Source organism: Abramis brama, assembly GCF_963993115.1.
Source record: "Abramis brama genome assembly, chromosome: 21".
Taxonomy (NCBI): Eukaryota; Metazoa; Chordata; class Actinopteri; order Cypriniformes; family Leuciscidae; genus Abramis; species Abramis brama.
The window spans coordinates 5,106,107-5,120,202 of NC_139983.1; the positions used below are offsets into that span (position 1 = coordinate 5,106,107).

Consider the following 14,096-nt stretch of genomic DNA (forward strand, 5'->3'; position numbering starts at 1 on the left):
CATTGGTGTTGGAGGGTAATGTTTGGGGTTTGGCATGTGGCCGTTGTGACCACAGACACAATCACCTCGTGCCTGGCCGTCAACCAACACGGGCGGCCAAGCCAGAGGAGAGGAAGTGAGGCAAGAGGGAAATGTCAAACACACTGCCACTACAAATAGACCTTCAGTGCTGTAATTTCAATAGCTTTTACAGACCGAAATAAACTCATTTGACTTATCCTCTGCTTTGTCCTTTCTGGGACACTTATGTTTGGTTTCATCTGAATGTGTCTCTCTTGTGGAGCAGAAGTTCCCCGGATAACATCTCAGCCACAGGATGTGGACGTAACCTCTGGGAACACTGTGTACTTCACATGCAGGGCAGAGGGCAACCCCAAACCTCAGATCATCTGGCTCAGAAACAAGTAAGCTTCCACCCTTGATGTACGTGATTAAAGGAAAAGTTCACCCCAAAAAATAAAATTCTGTGTTAATTTTTTTCGTCTTTATGTTGCTCAAAGCAGAAATTACCTTCTTTCTTTCATGGAACACAAAATAAGTATTACAGTATGCCTAGAGTGCTTTTTCCATAATGAGGCTGTCTGAAAATGACAAAAAGCACCATAAAATTAGTCCATGTAACATAGTATTTCAGTCATGATGAATCTTTAAATACTTTTAGCATGTTAATGGATATGACAAAGTTAATGTACTTGGTCTTGTCGGACTAGATAGTATGGACTTGATACTGGCGACAGCATGTAAGATATGTATGCATACATAAATCCTGTAGCAGTTCTAGGCAAGCGGAGCTGGGGAAGGTGGAGGGTTTCACTGCCTACTCTTATAGTGTGCTGTAGGACCAGCTTACAGCGAACACTGAACCAGACAATTTAAATGTTGAGCAAGCAATCTCACTGCCCAGCAAGCAATTTTGCATTTAAAAGACATCTAATAGCCGTCCAAACACAAGGCAAAGTTTGGGCTGTCAGTGAAAATGTAATAGACGTCTAAACCATAGGCAAAAATAGACCAGTCATCAATTAGATAACAAAGAAATTAAATAAGTGAAGAAATGAAATCAAACACCTTGTAATCACTGTTGACTTTGCTTACATGATGGAATATCATACATCTTGCAGGTTATTTAGGCAAAAACGACATGTAACCAATTCAAGGTTATTTTGGCTAGAAGTGGGTTACTCATAGCCGGACTATATCGGGTCTATAGTTAACCTAGACGGTGAAATGACGGCTATTGCTTGCTGGGTGGTTGCAGGATCAGCAGTGGCCAATAATACATGTATCAGAATGGTTATGCGTTTTATGTATCGCTGTCTACAACATCGGACACATAACTGTAATTGATATGAATTGCCTTCAGCTTGACTATGTTATCAAACTGCTAATAATGTGTTGCTAATGTTACACAAACCATGTTTCCGTTCGCCATCTCAGTCTGCCTTCTAAAAATCTGCATCCTTAAAAAACGCTTTGAACCACTCAGAACGTCAGTGGAGAAAGGCATATAGTTCATCATAACATCGTAATATACAGTACATCATATGCATAATTCACTCCCTATATTGCTAAATGTATCTGATTTTCCCTGTCCCTTCATAAAGGTCTTGTGCTCACTGTGTTAAATGCCCACAGAGCAAGAAAAATATTTTTGTGATTTTGTGGTATGAAACGGGCCGATTTCAAAACCATATTTTTTAACCTGTCTTTGGTTAACTGCAGTTTTAAGGAGAAATACTCAGCAAGGATATTGACTTTGAATTTGCACCTGTTTTTTCTGAAAGCATATTAAAAACACCACATAGACATAAAAACAACATTTAAAAACTTGATTTTCACCACAGGGGGTCTTTGGGACAATTTATAAATAAACTGAGCATGCAAAATGTATTATTTAACATACAAATGTACATTTGCAAACAATATTTGCCCTGTTCAGTAAACCTGGCCCCTAGAATGTAGTTGCATGAGACGCATGGACTACTTTTATGGTGCTTTTTTGTAAATTTGGAGTTTGACAGTCTGGACATTCTGTAATTTATCTTCTTTTGTGTTCCATGGAAGACAGGAAGTGATACAGGTTTGGACTGACATGAGTGTGAGTAAATGATGACAGAAATAAAATGTTTTGGTTGTTTTATCCTCAACGTGTGAAGGGTGTATGCGTAAACAGGAAAGTCTTTTTTTGTCAGCAATGCACTAAACATGAGGGATGACACCCGTCTCAATCTACTGGAAGATGGAACCTTGATGATCCAGGACACGCGGGAGACGGACCAGGGCGTGTATCAGTGCATGGCCAAAAATGTGGCTGGAGAGGTGAAGACCTCAGAGGTCACCTTACGATACTTCAGATCACCTTGTGAGTGTGATGGGGTCCTGTAGGTGATAATAATTCAACTAGAATAACTAAATCCTCCCAAACTAGCTTGACCCTATTTAATTCAGGCACAATCTATAGTATCGGATTAATCCTGTAAAATGTATAATCTCATATACACTGACAAAAAATGGTGTAGGATTACTAGGATTTACAGAATTTCTGACTGAAAATTGTTACAAAGAAACAAGTAACACATTCAATTTAAGAAAAGTGTAGGATTTACTTTGAAACAATTTTCATAAATTGCTTTTCATAAATTGCTATAAAATTTCACAAATAATTACAAAGAAACAACAAAGTAATGCATTGAATTTTTACTTTGAAATTGTCTCTCAGAAATTGCTTGTAAATTTCACAAATAATTACAAAGTAACACTGAATTTAACCCTATTTTGTACATGCATGTGAATCTGGTAAAGACCATTTAATGGCAGACTTTTTGCACACAGCAATCCATTTTTGGTCCTTGCCTTTGTCTCTCCAGCTCGACCCAGTTTTGTGATCCAGCCGCAGAACACAGAGGTTCTGGTCGGGGAGAGCGTGACCCTGGAGTGCAGTGCGACGGGTCAGCCGCAGCCCCGCGTGACCTGGACCAAAGGAGACCACACGGCCCTCCCAGTGGATCCCCGCATCAACATCACTCCTTCAGCAGGTCTCTACATCCAGAATGTCAATCAGGCTGATGGGGGACAGTACACTTGCTTCGCAAGCAACAACGTGGACACCATCCACGCCACTGCATATATTATAGTACAGGGTAAGAGATGGGAATTTTTATTTGTGAATATTTTATTTTCATCAAGATTCTGTTGCTCATAATTTTGCACTGATTCTTTAGTTTCTTACATTGACATGTTATTTACACATTTATTCATTACCTTTTCTAAAATTCAATTAACGGTTGTCTAAAGGTGTCATTCACTGTGAGGTTAAGGTGGCTCTGTGCCTCCTTCAAATTCAGTGTGAAGATGCAATATGCTACCCTGGAAATCCAGAGTTCTCGCGAGAGCACAAGTTGAATTTGCTCAGCGAGTTACTCTGGTGTCGAGTAATGATGCTCATTAAATATGCCCTTGTATCCGAGCTGCACCAATCACATCGGGTTATCTGATATAGGCGGGCCCGAGGCGAGATGACGACAGCGCTGTGACGTCGAAGTCATTAGTAAACATTGCAAGATGGCTATGGATGAACACCAGTTGTTTGAAACGGCTTTGGCCTTTGCATTTGACAATGGCTTTTTATCTAAAAGAGGAACAGAAGACGGCGCTCGAATCGTTCCTTTGCAAGAAGGACGTTTTTGCTGTTTTGCCGACCGGATACGGCAAGAGTCTAATCTACCAGTTAGCTCCGCTGGTAGCTAAGCGTATGGGGCTTATTGTTGTGATTGGTCGTAGTGTTATCCAATTGCATTCCAAATGCATTCTGGATTTCCAGGCTAGCAATATGCGGCATTGCATTTAATTTTAGTTTCAGGGTAAATGTCACAGTGACGGAAAGTGTGGTAAATGAAAGAACAGTTTATTATTGTACAGTGTAAAACATGAAAAAAATAGTTTTTTGCCAGGATTCTGTTCATCCAAATCAGCGTCTCAGAGCGGCTCGGTTCACAGTAAATGCTGCTCCACATTAACTCCATCTTCATCTACTCTGAGTTTGAGTCGCCTTAACGGGCATTTGGGAACTTAACATGCGCCAGCCATCTTCACATACTTGTAATGAGAAGTGTTAATCAACAAAAGACAAGCTTGACTTTTAAAAATCAAGAAATTGCAACAGTCATAAATATTAGTATTGTAATTTTACAGTTGTAATGTAAAATCAAATTATTATTATATTATTATTCAAATAAATATGCAAACCTATATATAATGTGTTTTTTTGTTTTGTTTGTTTTTTTGGTTGATATTCTGTATTTATCCGTTAAAATAATCCTACCATAAAAATGATTGACCCTTCATTTCTTTGTAAGTGGGCAAACTTACAAAATTAGCAAGGGATCAAATAATTACTTTCTCCACTGTATGTTGTAGTTTAGATATATTTTAGATGGAAGAATGCAGTTTTACAGATGCTAGAAACATGGCTATCAAATGAAAGATTGGTATCAAGAGTTCTCAAGAGTACACCCAGGTTCCTAACCAACGATGAAGACTCGAGAGAGCAACCATCAAGTGTTAGACAGTATTCTAGGTAATTATGTGCAGAGGTGTTTGGTCCAATAACTAGAATCTCTGTTTTGTTTTTTTTCTGAATTAAGTAATAGGAAATTACTAGTCATCCAGTTTTTTATATCAGCTATGCATTCCGTTAATTTTGTGAATTGGTAAGTTTTGTCAGGTTTTGAAGAAATATAGAGCTGAGTATCATCAGCATAACAGTGAAAACTAATGCCATGCTTCCTAATGATATCTCCTAATGGTAGCATGTACAGAGTGAACAGCAACGGTCCTAGCACTGAGCCTTGTGGTACACCATACTGAGCTTGTGATCGATATGACATCTCTTCATTTACTGCTACAAACTGATAACGGTCAGATAAGTATGATTTAAACCATGCCAAATACAATTCCACTAATGCCACTAATGCAAATTTTCGAGCCTATTTAAAAGAATGTTGTTGTCAATAGTATCAAATGCAGCACTAAGATCGAGTAACACTAATAGAGAGATACAACCACGATCGGATGATAAAAGCAAATCATTTGTAACTAATGAGAGCAGTCTCAGAACTATGATACTAGAAATCCTCGCAGATCTCATTTCTTTCTAAAAAGGAACATAGTTGTGAGGATCCTGCTTTTTCTAGTATTTTTGACAGAAAGGGTAGATTTGAGATCGGCCTTTAATTGACTAATTCTCTAGCATCAAGTTGTGTTTTTTTTAATAAGAGGTTTATTAATAGCCAGTTATTGTTATGTAACCTAATGACAAAGGTGAATTTATTATATTAAGAAGAGGATCTATGACCTCTGGAAGCATCTCTTTCAGTCGCTTAGCCAGTATAGGGTCTAACATACATGTTGTTGATTTACTGTAGATGATTTAACAAGTTTAGACAATTCTTTCTCTCCTATAGCAACGAATGAATGGAATTTTTCCTCAAGGAGACTACAATGCACTGCCTGATGCAATATTGTAGTAGATGGTTGCATAGTTATAATTCTCTCTTTAATATTATAAATCTTGCAAGTAAAGAAGTTCATAAAGTCATTACTGCTGTGCTGTTGAGAAACGTCTTAAGCTGAAGCTTTATTTCTTGTTAATTTAGCCACTGTATCAAATAAATACCTAGGATTGTGTTTCTTTTATTCTAAGAGAGTTGAAAAATCTAGCAGTTTTTAAGGCCTTTCTGTATGCAATAATGCTTTCTTTCCACAAAATGCAAAACACCTCTAGTTTTGTTTTCTTCCAGCTGCGCTCCATTTTTCTGGCTGCTCTCTTGAGGGCCCGAGTGTGCTCATCGTACCACGGAGTTGGACTATTTTCCTTAATTTTCTTTAAGTGCAAAGGAGCAACTGTGTCTAAAGTGCTGGGAAAGAGAGAGTCAATAGTTTCTGTTGCAACATCGAGTTCTTTAGTAATGTCTAGATTTTTATCTGGTAATAATAAAATTAGTCTACATCATGTATTCTGATCAAAACATTTAAAAAACAGACATAATGGTCAAATTTGCTCATTCTCATTTCTTTCCCTCCTCAGCTCGCCCTCAGTTCACAGTGACCCCTCAGGACCAGTCTGTGCTGGAGGGTCATACAGTCGACTTTCCCTGCGAGGCCAGTGGCTACCCGCAGCCTGTCATAGCTTGGACACGCGGTGGTGAGATCATTTAACGCCTCCTTCACTGTTTGGCTTTTTAGAGTGGACTTTTTTTTCAACAGTCAAAAGTCAGAATGGTCAGAATTTTTATCTTGTAAAAAACTGACCAACTGACATTTTCTGTTCAACAGGCAATGTCTTATAATATTCATCATAATAATAATCTTAAAAATATATATATTTTTAAATTTTGTTAAACTAAAATATACTTTTAATGTACAGTAATTTCTATTGAAATGTTATTGTATGTCATTTAAATATATTTGTACTTACACATTTGTGATGAAGATGCAATTTAGTACATTACATTTAAATAACATCAAACATTTATCAATACATTTATAATTATGATCAGGTATTGTTAGTCAACATGTCACCTTTAAAGCACGTCAAAAGATTATTATAAAAACAACAATTTAAAATGGACTTTAACATAAAGCTTTTTATTTAAAATCATTACAAACTGCACTTTTTAAAAGAGTTCTTAATCGTACATATGTCTCTTTAAGTACTCTTAAGTGGCCTTTTATTTCAATAAAGAAATAGTTCACCCAAAATTTTTAATTATCGTTTTGTTTCGTTTATTTTATTTATTAAGCACTTTTACACAACTGACCATTGAACAAAGTGCTGTAGTATCTAAAACACATAAAGACAACCATAAAAACACAACACTAAAACCACACATACAATAACAGCGAAATAAACCCCTCAGTTTTAATACACAAACAACTTCTATACCCCATTAGATGAAACACTTAATGTGGGTGCTGATCTGAGAGAAAGGGGTAAATCATTCCGGAGTTTTGGAGCTATCGCTATAAAAGCTCGATCTCCACTTCTCCGTTTAGTTCTAGGAGTCGTTAAAACCAACTGGTCAGCTGACCTTAAAGACCATTTTGGGTCATATTTCTAAATCAGATTCACCAAATACAATGGAGCCATACCATGCAATGATTTATGAACAAAAAACAAAATTTTAAACTTTATTCTGTAATTGATCGGTAGCCATTGTAAAAAACTCAGAACTGGAGTAATATGGTCTCTCTTACGAGTACCTGTCAAAAGCCTCGCAGCAGCATTTTGGACCAGTTGTCAGCGGTTAAGCAATGATTTATTTATGCCGACATATAGTGATTTGCAGTAATTTAGCCTTGTAAACACAAAAGCATGAATGAGTTTTTCGAGATCACGTGTGGACAAAAATGGTTTCACCTTCGCTATTAATCTCAAGTGATAAAAACAAGACTTAACCACAGAATAAATCTGTTTCAGATCACTGTCAAGAAGAACTCCTAAATTTCACACTAATGGCTTACAGAAGGGGGCTAAACCACCCAGATCAACAAAATTATTTGGAACTCCAAACCACACAACTTCAGTTTTATCTTCATTCAGTTTTAAAAAATGTAAAGATAACCATGATTTGATGTCATGTATACAGTCCCACAACAACTCTATTTGCTGGAAGATAGACTTATGCATATCATCTGCATAAAAGTGAAAGGGGATTTCATGCTTGCTAAAAAAATCCCATAATGTACTCACCCTCAAGCCATCCTAGGTGTATATGACTTTCTTCTTTCAGTCTAACACAATCGGTGTTATAATAAATAATATCCTGGCTCTTCCCAGCTTAGTAATGGCATTGAATAGTGCCTGAGTTTTTTGAAGCTCCAAAAAGCTCATCGATCCATTATAAAAGTAATCCATATGACTTCAGTGGGTTAAGTTCTGGCTGAAGAGTAGCTCCTATTATATAGAAAATTCCTGTCATTTTTCTTTTAAACTTCTCGTTTTAGACTTCTAATTTGTGACCGGCGTTTTGTTTTGCTCTATCCTCTGCGCTTCCGCGTTTTTCAATTCTCACCTGAGCTTACGTGTTTTCTACATCATACGTCCTACATCGGGTCAGATGTCACACTTCCACCGGAGCTCGACTCGCTCATGAACGCGTGTATGGCCGTTGCCAGAGAGCCAGTGATTATAGTTTATGAAGTTTTAAATGTAGATATTTTTCTTACATAAACCCATGGCTTCGCTTCAGAAGGCATTTATAAACCCCCTGGAGCGTATGGATTACTTTTATGATGGATGGATGCACTTTTTGGGATAATTTTTGGGTGAAATATTCCTTTAATAATATATTATTATATGCAATTACAGTTTTTAATTTAAATATGCTTTTTAGATTTGAAGTTCACTACAGGTGCACATTCAATACAATGAAGCGCTCTTCTTTTTCACAATGGTCTGATAGTGAAATTATGATTGGATGAACAGCGTTCTAACGCTCAGCCTACACTGTTGCATGTGCTGTAAACATGACTTTGGTTTGTTTTCACAAACTGAGAGATGAGTCTGAATCAACAGCATGCCACAGATACTCTCAACAGAGTTTAATTTGATCTGAACGTTCCTTTAAAGGTTACAAGGACACATTTAAATATTATTGAATTGTCTGTCAGTGCATCAACTATTTACAAAGTTTGTTTTCAGCCAGGAAAAAAAATCACTAAAACTCTGTTCTCTCACCATAGGCAGCCCCCTGCCTAATGACAGACGACACGTTGTTCTCTCAACGGGCAGCTTGCGTATCAGCCGCGTGGCCCTTCATGACCAGGCCCAGTATGAATGCCAGGCCGTCAGTCCTGTTGGCACTGCCAGAGCAGCTGTTCATCTCAACATCCTACAAGCTGGTGAGACCCTGATCTCAACACAAATTACATCCTGACATTGATTATTTCATCAAGTTGAATTAGAGGTCAGTAGTATGTCCAAAATATATCATGGCATGAGCAATCAGTATACATTTCAAAATAGTCAACAGTCAAAACTGCACTGTGATTATGCCCAAATGATAATGCCCAATTGAATAATCCAGTGAATTAAATACTTTCCAAATGAAGAATTGGATTTTTTTATTTTTTTATTTTTTGGAACATGAAATCAGAAGATTAGATTATTCAAAACAGCTCCGGCATGAGTGCAAAGACTTCACATTATTAAACGCGTGAGTTAAAAACAAAAGACCAGTGTTATTTTAGCATCATTGACGTACTATTATAGTTTTTTTAATATTTTGAATTAGATTTTTTTTTTTATATTATGTTTTCATTTTAATTTGACTTAGTTTTAGTGATTTTGTTGTGTTTTTGTCTAATTTATAATTTTACTATATTTAGTTGTTTTAGTACTTAAACTAAATGAAAATGAGCAATGTTGCTTTAGCGACTAGCTGAATGTTTTTTTTTATATATATATTTTATTTCACTGACCTTTTTTTCCATTTCAAGTAATGAAAATGTTTTAGTTTTACTTTGTTCAAATTTTGTTTTAGCGATAGTAACCCTGCAAATGAATCAAGAGTCAAATCAATATTATAACATATCTTCAACAGTAAACAAGATAACTCCTTCACGTTGTGCATCATCTTGATGTTTTTGGAGCACAGCTTTCTCATATATTTTCACATTACTCCATGTTTCTTAGTGCATGACTAAAAGTGCTGCCCACAGATTTATCTACTTTGGTACAGCACAAACTAACACTGTTAATTCCTGATTCAACCATCCTTTGGAACAAGACTAGACATGATATTAACAGGAGGGAAAGAGGGTTGGCTCCATAAACTAATTTGTCATTTACCCACAAGCAAAGCCTTCAATTAGAACAACAATACCCCGTAAAGTCCCTTCATGTAAGTGCCTTAAAACCACCTCTTAAGCTTTATTACAGACTTGTGGAATAGCCAGGAAAGCATGCAGCTTTGAAATTCCCACATGGCAAGATGTTTTCCATGTAGTAATGGTTGTTAACACACTGCATAACAACCGCCTGTATTTACTTAAAAAGCAAGGCACAGGTTTGGCTCATGGGCGCTTTTATTTAGAATAGGCTTACGGGAAGTATCTGAAGAAATGGGGAGAGTTAAGAGAGAAAGAGAGAGAGTTGTGAGAAAAACTTTTAGTTAGAACAGCTGCAGAAAGAGTGAGTACAGAATAAATTAATGTTAAGAAGTTCATGAAAGGAATCGGTCACCCATGAATTTATTTAATTTACATATGCCATCGCAAACCTGTATATTGGGCAGAATGTCTAAGCTGCTTTCTTCCATTCACTGAAAATGGATTCTGATTCATACTGTCAAGCTCCAAAAAAAATAAAAAAATAAAATTAAATAATTAAAAATAAATAAAACTTTCATAAAGTAGTCCATTCAACTCATACGCTACACTCCAAGTCTTGACCATCCTCACTGCTCTCAAATATCATTTGAGTATCACAATTGGTCATGTGAGGAGAACCAAAGATGCCAAACTTGGTAAAGCATGTCAAAAAGTCCCATTTCAAAATGAAAACAAATGTGAGTTTTAAAAAAAGTTTTAAAAGCTCTTTTGGAGGGGCATATGTTAAGTGAAATAACAGCTTAAAATATCACAGGTAGTGATACTCTGAAATTAACTTTTTACCAAAAGACCAAAGCCGAAATGAAAGTTTTAATTTGGCAGAAACCTGAAACCAAAAATAAGGTTTATTTAATAATCAGTTAATTAATAAAGTTAACTTAATAATCAAAATTCAGGTAGTTGCACATAAGGAAATTTTTTGTCAACTTTTTAATTATATATTTGTTGTTGAAATATAAACATAATGGTGGCTGTAATAAAAACTTGTTTTCATGACAGATTTATTCAAACATAAAGTACATTAAATACTAAAGACAGGTTAAATAATATAATGTACTATGTACTGTATATGTAATATATTTAGCAAAATGCTCCAAGTTTTTTTCTGCAAACTATTGAGCTATTGACATTAAATGGTTTTCCTGAGGTAAATGTAAAGTTACTGTTTTCAAGCTGTTTTATTGACGTCTTACCGCAGTTGAAATACTAATTGAGCAATTACTTGAGACATTATACATTTCAGTAAGTTTAGGTGTACTGCTTCTTTCAACACACCTTCTGATGTCATTTCATGCTATATATAGTAGTAAAGAGAAAGAGATGATCGGTTCACGTGCTACAGCGATCTGTCCCCACCACACATTAAAGGTCATCGAAATGGTATTTATGGTTTGAATTTCATGATAAAATTGACAGAATTTAAAAGCTGAGACTTCGTTTCATATTAAAAGTAACAAAGCACAAAGCTTATTGAGATTAATGGATGGCAGGCGCACACAAAATAATTATTAGGGAAGTTTTATTCATGCATTAACTGAAAACAGCATGGACTAAAAGATTTTAAAAAAGTGAGAAATCAGTTTTGGCAACCTGGCCCTAGCATCCACTCAGCTGACATGTTTGCCTGTTGTAGCATATCAACATTGTGTGCATGAAATAGACACTGACTCGTTCAAAACACACAGATGGAGAAGTGCTAATTAAACATTACCGTTTGGTTAATGATTGCCACACTCCGAATCTGCAATTCATTTTCGCTGGAATATTTTCGGTTTGCAGAAACTTCACCACTAATCACAGGACTTTGGAATATAGTATTTCGAGCTTAGTACAGAAAAATCACTGACCACTTTTAGTTGTTTGGAAAAGACCAGCTCAGACATTCTGCTTTAAGTCTTATTTTGTGTGTCACGAATGAAAGAAAACATCATGAGGGTGTGTAAATGATGACAGAATTACAGTTCTTTTAAGCAAAGAGAGTCAGCACTGACTTAATAGTTCTTTGCAGTTAGTGGGAAATACTTCTAGGTTACTATAAAACAGCTGTAAACGGGGTGATAATGCACCATTTTAGCCCGTCATGACTTTGTTAAAGTCTCCTCTGAGGATCACATGACCCAACTCATAGCTTTGGGGGTTAAAATGTTTAGATAAAGCTCTTTAAACAAACCAATCCACATTGACCTTGAAGACTCACATATGCCTCTTGCCCTTTCATTGACTTTATAATTACAGAACCTGTGCAATCGCCAAGAACTCAGGACCATGTATGACCTGTGCATGATCTTTTCATGTTGTACATCATGTGCATGTGTCATGATAGATGCAGCTGTGTTTCTGGCTGCACGCTGTAATCATTAACATGTGTTTTTACGTCATCAGTAACGCCTGTTTTTACAAGTGCTCCAAGGGATTTGACTGTGGAGTCTGGATCAGATGTCCAGATTCCGTGCAGTGCTCAGGGTGAGCCCACACCTATCATCACATGGAGCAAGGTTAGATCCATTGGCTGCCACATTCCCCAACAACTGGTCATCCAACCATTTCTGCCACCTTTGTCCCAATGGGACTATTTTGGCTTTGTAACTAGACTCATTTAAACAATTTTTGGTCCTGATCTACAGGATGGAGTCCAGATTACAGAGAGTGGGAAGTTTAATATAAATCCAGATGGCTATCTGGAAGTGCGTGACGTGGGGCTTGCCGATGGGGGCCGATACGAGTGTGTAGCCCGCAGCTCAATTGGATATTCATCGTCTAGCATGGTGCTAACAGTCCAAGGTAAGAACTGAAGGCCATAACCACATATTTAGGATTTGGAGGTGGGTGATCAAACGTAGGTGTTTAGTGATTTACCATTGAAGAACACATTTTCGACTGCCAGTAGGTATAATGTTTTTTGCATTCAAAAATACCTGGATGGAACATAACAAAATGAGTTCAGGGGTCTTGACTCATTTTTCAAAATTGAAATGAGCAGTTCAGTAATGAAAATCTAGACTGCCGCTAGCTGATAGATCCTTGACATGTAAGGTATGTTCAACTTCGGCTCCGGCTTGTCTTAACCAATCGGCAAGATTTGCCAAATGCAGACGGGGCGGAGTTCAAATGGAGTATTTTGTGTATTTTATCACAGATGAAGTAGATTAGATGCAATATTTGTCAAATGTACAGATGTTTCAGACATTTTCATGAAGCAATTAGCGGAGCTGAAGATGTGAGAATAAGCACGAAAGCGTGCGTCATTCTGAATCCGACCATTCATGAAACAGCTGTGTCTGGAGAAAGCACTGATGTCATCATCCAGCTCAGTTCAGTTCTCATCCAATAGTGTCATTGCAGTCAAGTCAATAATATTGCAGAATATTAAATGTCCCGAACTATGCAAGCCAAAAGGCGACACTGGCAAGGAACCCAAACTCCATCGGTGACAGAATGGAGGGAAAAAAAAACCTTGGAAGAAAACGGGCTCAGTCGGGAGACCGGTTCTCCTCTGGCCAGACAAGCAAACATTGTGTGGTATAATTCCAGGCTGCATTAAAATTCAGATTGGGGATTGAAATCATTCAGATATTTCGTCCAGTTGCTTGAAGATCGGGATACATTACGGCATCATTTGGTGGGAGGGGGTGAGTTGAAGCTGGCCATAGAGTCTGTGTAGAGGCAGTGTTTCCGCTACATTCATTCTGCTGTGGTGGTCCGCCACACCAAAAATCATCCCGCCCCGCTGCAGCTTCTCAGTGAGGGGCTGTTTACACCTGGCCACTTCATGCATTTTCTCAGATTGGATAGCTGTCCGATTTATCAAAACGATTCCATTTACACCTGGTCACATAAATATGTTTTTGAAAAAACAATATAAATCAATCAATCAAAAAAGAAAAGGCTCAATAAACTGTTGCATAGATATAATACACTAAGCATCAAATATCTCTTCGCTTTGAGCTTTGAACTTTTCAATGCGAAGCGCTGTATGCTGTGACTTCGCATTGCTTCAAGTGCATCATTCTGCGCACGGGATGCGCATAATCGCTTTGCTGCTCTAAATTGGAGCCTTTCATATTATAATATTTTGGGGAGGTTTAAACACCTGGGGCAAGAGCGCGTGGCCTATGGGAAGATCACTCATGGGCACCACAGCTAGATAAAAATCCTAGAGGAAACACTGAGAGGACTTGTCTGGTTCTCGTGGTCTTCGCTGAGGA

At 37.2% G+C, this 14,096-nt stretch overlaps 1 protein-coding gene across 1 annotated transcript in view; it reads left to right on the forward strand.

Moving 5' to 3' along the window:
- The window catches only part of pxdn (peroxidasin), an 81,242-nt gene that overhangs the window by 49,925 nt on the left and 17,221 nt on the right, over positions 1 to 14,096 (forward strand). The window contains exons 8-14 of the mRNA XM_084096025.1: positions 287 to 404; positions 2,193 to 2,362; positions 2,868 to 3,140; positions 6,086 to 6,202; positions 8,743 to 8,901; positions 12,274 to 12,386; positions 12,516 to 12,672. Coding sequence (XP_083952151.1) covers positions 287 to 404; positions 2,193 to 2,362; positions 2,868 to 3,140; positions 6,086 to 6,202; positions 8,743 to 8,901; positions 12,274 to 12,386; positions 12,516 to 12,672 — 1,107 coding nt within the window. The remainder of the gene's footprint in view (positions 1 to 286; positions 405 to 2,192; positions 2,363 to 2,867; positions 3,141 to 6,085; positions 6,203 to 8,742; positions 8,902 to 12,273; positions 12,387 to 12,515; positions 12,673 to 14,096) is intronic.